At 46.6% G+C, this 7,460-nt stretch overlaps 1 protein-coding gene across 1 annotated transcript; it reads left to right on the top strand.

Moving 5' to 3' along the window:
- Positions 1-378: 378 nt before the first annotated feature.
- On the top strand, positions 379-6,520 carry PCYB_095080 (protein kinase domain containing protein; the record flags this gene model as incomplete). The annotated part of the gene is made up of 2 exons (XM_004222623.1): positions 379-1,981; positions 2,064-6,520. The coding sequence occupies 2 exons, from the start codon at positions 379-381 to the stop codon at positions 6,518-6,520; spliced, it is 6,060 nt and encodes a 2,019-aa protein (XP_004222671.1).
- Between the last annotated feature and the right edge of the window lie 940 nt (positions 6,521-7,460).

Genomic DNA, 7,460 nt, shown 5'->3' with positions numbered 1-7,460 from the left:
GTAACGTTTGTTGTGGTGAGTGTATATTCAACGGTATACACGTATGTGTGACGAAGAGTTGGAAAACCTACACGAGCAGATAAAAATATTAATGTGTGTATACGTATTCTTGCATGTACACATATCTATGCATGCGTGCGCGTTTGTAAGGATACTTTTACCACGTGCGCGTGCTTACATACGTACACATATGCACACCCGTAGATATAACCCAATTTTGACGCTTCTACAACGTCGGACCTGGAGCAGCACATTGTTGTGAAAGAGCGCATCCGCCCCCCCCCGCACAAACGAACAAACAAACAAACAAATAAACAAACAAACGATAAAACAAACGATAAAACAAACGATAAAACAAATATTTTCTCAAAAAAAAACATGGATTTTCCAGATATCAAAAAGAACCCTAAAACGTTGAATAATAACAGCAAAGACAACCCCGAATTTGCTGATAATTATTACAAACGGAGTTACATAAAAGGGAGAAAAAATGAAGAAATTAAAATAGGCTCAAACCTGTCTACGAACAATGATGTATTACAACTACCCAGCGTGCTTCACAACCAAATTAGGATAATACGGACAAATGACAGCTGCTTTAAAGACTACGTCGTTTTGAACAACCTAGGAAAGGGAACGTACGCACAAGTATGGAAGGTGAAGCATAAAATTACGAACGAAATATTTGCAGCCAAGTTGTTACAACCAAATCAATTTCCAAAGGAATCATTTAATCGAATTGTTGAAATGTTTACAAAAGAAATAATTAATCTATCCATATGTCAATGTCCTGGAGTGATAAAGTTACACAAAGTTATAGGAGGAAAAGAAGGCTGGATATTAATACAAGATTATGCAAATGATGGGACGTTGTGGAAGGAAAATCTATCCAGTAATATGACTGAAGCCTTTCTGTACTTCATTCAACTGCTACAAGGCATGTGGTACATCCAAGACATGAATATTGTTCACAGAGATTTAAAACCAACAAATATTTTAAGATACGACAATAAAAGGATAGTCATAGCTGACTTTGGATGGTCCGAACATATCGACTCTTGCAATTTACACCCCACGGAATGGCCGGGCACGTTAGAAATTAACCCCCCAGAGGTACTCAGAAATACGGGACCCATGACGGAAAAAATTGACAACTACGCCCTTGGAATGAATATGATTTTATTCATTTCGGGAAGATTCGTGTGTAGACAAAAAGGAATCGAGTGTTCAAAAGTCGCTCAAACTATTTTGAAAACTGTGCATAATTTGAGACACTCCAAACCTCCTAGCAGATTTAGGGAGAATCTTAAAGCGTGGGATTTATTCGTTAAGTTGACTTCATCCAACCCCAGTGAACGATTAAGCCTGCAGAATGTATTGGACCACCCCTGGGTGACAGAGATGTTAAACAATTTTAGCCTGCAGAATTCCAAGTTCCTGTGGCATGAGAAGGTTAAGAGCAGGTGGATTTACCTCCTCTCGAATAACTGGAACTTTTTCAAAAATATTTCCTCCATTTCGCCGAGCGGGGTGAGCGGTGTGAACGGGGTGACCGCGGCGAGTGGGGCGAGTGCAACCCACGCGGTCTACTCAACCAACGCAGTCAACGCCATTTCCCTCAGCGCGAACGGCAAAATGAAGCAAAACGGCGAAGTAGACAAGGACGACGCTTCTGCTTCGAAGGGAAACAACAAAGCAACCGTCGTCATGGACGTAGACAAAGAAACCCCCAAGGACAAAACTAGTAACAATAAATATTCGCACGCCTGCCTCAAAAATGACTACGAGATTCTCTACTATATGATGAAGAATAATTTTAAAAATAGAATAAACTGTTGCTCCGTGAAGAAAAGCGACCCCTGCACCTGCAGGAGCAATGACAGCAGAACGAAGCAAAGTAGGGATGCCAAAAGTGCGGTCAAAACGGACCAAAGAACAGTCAGCAGTAGCTACAACGATGATAGACCCTTGAACGGGGGGGGTCGGTGCTGCTTCTGCCACGTCTCTTCACAATAATAACCACGGTGCACATGGGAATGACGACGCCCTGCATGGATCCCAAGCCATGTACGTGGAAGACGCCAAGAAGGATAACTTTCTGGTCATCAACGATGACACGGAAAATGCGAACAAGGGCAGTCTTGCGAAGAAGAAAAAGGAGGACCATATGACGAAGAAGGAAAATGAAGCTATCGTGATAAACGACGAGGAGGACGATGAAGGAGGTGAAGGAGGCGAAGCAGATGAAGAAGGCGAAGCAGATGAAGGAGGAGAAGCAGATGAAGGAGGCGAAGCAGATGAAGGAGGAGAAGCAGATGAAGGAGGCGAAGCAGATGAAGGGGGCGAAGCAGATGAAGGGGGCGAAGCAGATGAAGGAAGTGACGGAGGTGACGTGAGGGACAACCGTGCGGTGCACAACAATTACGTGCGCAAGAAGAAACAAGCACCACATCGTGCCAGCCGCAGGGAAGAATCGAAGAATGGCAAAGTTAGCCAAGTTAGTCATGCCAACCAAATCGTCAAAAAGAAAGGCACCTACCACGAAGTGTGTAGCAGCGGGGGCCAAGATGACGAGTTCCTGGAGGAGCAGGTGCGAGACATCGAGCGGGGGATCACCGACGGGGAAGAAGCGGAGGATGGAGGTGACGCGGAAGAGGAAGAGGAAGACGATGATGAGGATGACGAGGATGACGAGGATGACGAAGATGACGAGGATGACGAGGATGACGAGGATGACGAGGACGACGACGAGGACGACGAGGACGATGATGAGGACGACGACGATGAAGAGGAGGAGGAAGAAGAAGAAGAAGACCACGATCAAAACCATCGAAGCAAAGATGAGCACAACCGCAACGGTACACTGGACAGCAAGAACAACCAAGTTACCTACATGAAAAGCGGGAAAAATAATAACCACCTGAAAAGTGCACGGCAAAAGTCCTACAGCAGGAGCGAGACGTACGATGATTTTTTAAACTATAAGGGCAAAAAGAATGCCCATAGGTATGGAAAACCCGTAGAGGTGATCCTCAATGGCAACGGAAAAAGTGGTAAGAAGGGAATGGCCGCAAACGAGGATTCCCTTTTTCAGGAAAGAAATCGTAATGATACCATTAACGCATCGGACGAGAAGGAAGAGGCGAGTTGTTCAAATTGCAAAAACGCTTTGGACAGCAAAGCATCGAAATGGTTTTGTGCAGAGAAGGATAAACAGGATAATCAGGATAATCAGTATAATCAGCATAATCAGCATCAACAGGATCAACCGAGGCAAACGGAGCAGTCAGTGAGTTATACAAAGAAGACGACGACCCATCTGGGGAATTTTCAAGACGCGCTTCTCACCTTTGGTAAGTCCAAAAATCTGAGATTATCGAAGGACCAAACGATGGGCGAGTTGGCGGAAAAAATCTGCAGGAGGGGCAGCACTGGGAATGTGAGAAGCTCGCACAAAGGGGATGAAGCCAATGGGGTGAACGCAGAGGAGAGAACGGATAGAGAAGACAGGTCATGCAAATATGAAGGAACGCGAGAAGGGGGAGTGATAGACCTCGAAGACCCCCCACCCCGCGGGAATAAATGGATGCAGGGGGGAGATTCACCACGAGATGAGCACGCAGTGGGAGGTGAAGATGATGAGGAAGAAGCCGATGAGGAAGAGGCCGATGAGGAAGAAGCCGATGAGGAGGGAGCCGATGAGGACGAAGCCGATGAGGACGAAGCCGATGAGGAAGAAGCCGATGAGGACGAAAATTACATCAAAATTTACGCCAACAACTTTAACATCAACAAATCGGGGAAGCACAAAAAGTGCGCCAAGAAGAAGGAGTCCTTTTCGAACAAAGTCAATTCAATATTGGAGAATTCGAAGGAGCTAAAAAAAAAATTAAAAAAAAACTTATCCAGTTTGTACGAAATGGGTTTAAGCGAAGCAAGGGGAGGGGGACAGATCGTCGGCGCGTATGAACAGAAGCGTTACCAGTTGGACCCCCACAATCCAGAAAGTATCAACACCTACAACGGAATTCGCACTGACAGCCGAAATGGCAACCGAAATGGCAATCGCGTCCAAGTCAGCCTCAATCAGGAAAAGGTCGCAAACATAAGGGACCAAGTGGGTAGGAAAATGGGCAGCAATGTGGGCAGCAACGTGGGCAGCAAAATGGGCAACAAAATGGATAGCAAAATGGGCCAAGCCCGTTGCACTGATTTCGTGGCGCACCAAAAAAGGATCACCTCCTTCTCCGCAAATAGTGAAGCAATCAAAATGGACATGGAAAAATTGGGGGGGAAGCACATCCATGATGAGAACACCTTGTCGAAAAAGAAAAAAATGGGAAATAATTCTTTCTCAGTAGCAGAAGGTAAAGTTAGTGAAAAGGTGCACTATGACTGTGAGGAGGGTCCGACAAAAGGGGAAGGTCACACCATTGCAGATAGAACAAATGGGAGCCACATGGAGAACTTAAATAATAAACAGGAACCATTTGACTTCCCCCCCCATTTGAGGAACTACTTCAACAAGGCTACTACATCCACTGCGTCAGACATTTGTGGGAAGGTGGACAAACCGGGAGACCTTTCCCGAAGTCTCATAGACAGCTGCGTCAGATATATGGAAGACTCGCGAGTAAAAAACAGGCATCCAGACCGGTTTGCTTGCTATGCGGAGGGGGAAAGCGTAGGAGACAAGGACAAAAAGACCCACCCCTTGCGAGCTGGCAGAAGCGGTGACATGGAAAAAGTGAACAGTAAGTTGCCGATGAAAGAGAGCGAACAGCTCAGACCAACAAATTGGGAAATCTTTTCAAATAACGATCAAAGAGGAGAATGCGTCAGTGTTCACATGAACAATGGCAAGGACAATGACGATAAGAGGCAGCACATTGGTAATAAAAAAGGAACACCCATCGAAGCAATGGCGAGGATGCCGTCCAAAAGTAACCTCTCCAATTATAGCATTAATCACCGTGGTAGTAACAAAGGAACAAATTACAAGTATGAAAATGGTTTCACCTCTCTGTTGAACAAAAAAAAATTGCACCTCGGGAATTACCTCGACAATGATGTAGAGGCACTCACGAATCGTTACGTGGAACAAATAAAAGTTATTGGCAAAGATGGGAAAAACAACAACAAGCATATGTCCTTAAATTCCATCTTTTCAGAAGACATGAGACAAAGTGAAAACTCCACACAGTGTAATGACCGAGTAAATAAAAATGAGAAGAATTTCTCCTACAATAATGACCCCCCCACCCATATGTCAGACGAACCCAATAGCAGCAACGACATGAACGATATTATAATTAATAATTTTATGAATAACACGAAAGGTGGTGCGAATTACGATGGAAGGAAAAAGACGACGGAAGTCCATCCGGGGGAAGTGCACCCGGGGGAAGTCCACATGAGGGAAGTCCATATGAGGGAAGTGCACCCGGGGGAAGTCCACATGAGGGAAGCCCACCTGGGGGAAGTCCACCCGGGCCAGTTCGATGGAACAGGGAATTACGACACCTCCAGCGGAAACACAAGGCATAATTACTTTTCCAGCAAAAAGGGCTACGACAAGAACGAGCAGTACTACCCAACCAATAATTTGACAAAGTTAGCCGAACGCAAGAATGAAGGTGATCCACAAGGTGGCAGCTTCTCCTGCGTGGCGAATTACGAAACCAGTTACGAGGAGAATGACTGCAATAGCAGCAGCAGGAGTGTGGAGAAGAGCGAGCATTCGGGTTTTATGAGAATGCTGAAAGCGTTGGGCGGGGAGGAACACTGCGCCAACTGGATGAGCAGCACGGCGAGCGCCAACGGAAGCCGAAGTGACAACCGAAGTGACAACCGAAGTGACAACCGTAGTGACAACCGCAGTGACAACCGCAGTCGGAACCCATTTGTGGCGGGCAAGGAGCGGTACGAGGACCTGCTGCTGGGGGACCTCCCCCAGGAGGGAAAAGCACCGAGCGGAAAAAAAGAGTTCAAGGCGGAGGGGAAAGACAGAAATTCAATGAATCTACAAATGGAAGGTAAGGCAGCAAACCAGGGTGCTCTCTCGCATTTCGCCTCGGGGGGGAATAAGACGTTCGAAGAAGTGCGCCGTGCCCAGGCCATCAGCGCGCATGCCTACTTGGAGGGGAGCGGAAATGGAGGTGACAGCCGAAGTGACAACCGAAGCGACGCCCGAAGCGACAGCCGAAGCGGAGGTGCGCACAACCACAAGCCGAGCGCGTTTCTCCACCCAAGCAGCTACACCAAGGCGACCATACGACTCGACGAAACCATTCGCGATAACTTTAACAAAACGTCCAGCTCCTCCACATACGACTACAGCGACTTCGATTTCCATTGCTCATCCAACAAGGACAACATTGTGGACTCGTTCAACACCGAGTATAAGTTAACCACGACGAGGGAAAGGGAGAAGGCTGTTATGCAAAGACAGAAGAAGGAGGAGAAGCAGGAAAGGCTCTGCTACCACCAAACGGGCGCCAGGTTTCAGGTTCCCAATTAATGCTTTAATGATTGCTGGGGAGACAATTCGCAGCAAAAGGGGTCGACGAGCGGATGACCGAGACGGCGAAGAGACAAATGAGCACACCACCATGTTCGAACCCGCCCCACCAAAAAAGACACCAAATGTAGCTTCGACATGCGGCAGCACCAAACGCAGCTTCGACATGCGGCAGCCCCAAATGCAGCTTCGACATGCGGCAGCACCAAATGCAGTTCCATCCATACGTGACACTTCCACAAACACAGGGGGTGGCGGAGGAGTAGCTATTTTTTTTTTTTGCGCCTCTAGTTGGGCGAATTGCCCAGGTGGAAAATTCGCACAGGAATGTAGCCAGCAGGGAGCATGCCCTCAAAGAGTGTCTCGCTTACAGGGGAATCCTCCCTCGAGGCCGTTCACGGGTCCACGTGAGTAGAAGCAACAGCTGGGTAGTCCGAATGGTACGGGGGGGAAGAGGCAGTAATGGCTCTGACAGCGGAAGTGACATCAGAAGTGATAGCAGAAGTGGCAGCGGACGTGACAGCGGACGTGACAGCGATGAAGAAATTGCTCATGGGAAAAACCAGAACGGAGCGACGCCACAGATACACAGAAAGGACGAAATGAGTAGAGGAAAATAAGCCACACAAAGACAGATAAGAAGTACACCTTCACATACCCACGCACATGGGTGCATTTGTATCCTTCCTTTTCCCCCCCCCCAAAAAAGGGTTTTTTTTTAATTTTTGTTTTATTTTTTTTTTCCCAGTTTGTTTGCACTATAAACTGTTTCTGCTAAAATTTACACACATATTCGTAAAAGAAAAAAGAAGAAGCAAAAAAAAGTTGCGATGAATGCTTGCTTGCTTGGTAATTGTTTATTTGCAAAAGGGGCGTTACACATCATGTGCAAAAAATTTATGTCTACACAAACTTATCACGACGAACACGGATGAATTAT

Source organism: Plasmodium cynomolgi, chromosome 9, assembly GCF_000321355.1.
Source record: "Plasmodium cynomolgi strain B DNA, chromosome 9, whole genome shotgun sequence".
Lineage (NCBI taxonomy): Eukaryota > Apicomplexa > Aconoidasida > Haemosporida > Plasmodiidae > Plasmodium > Plasmodium cynomolgi.
This window is presented reverse-complemented; position numbering and strand designations above follow the sequence as displayed.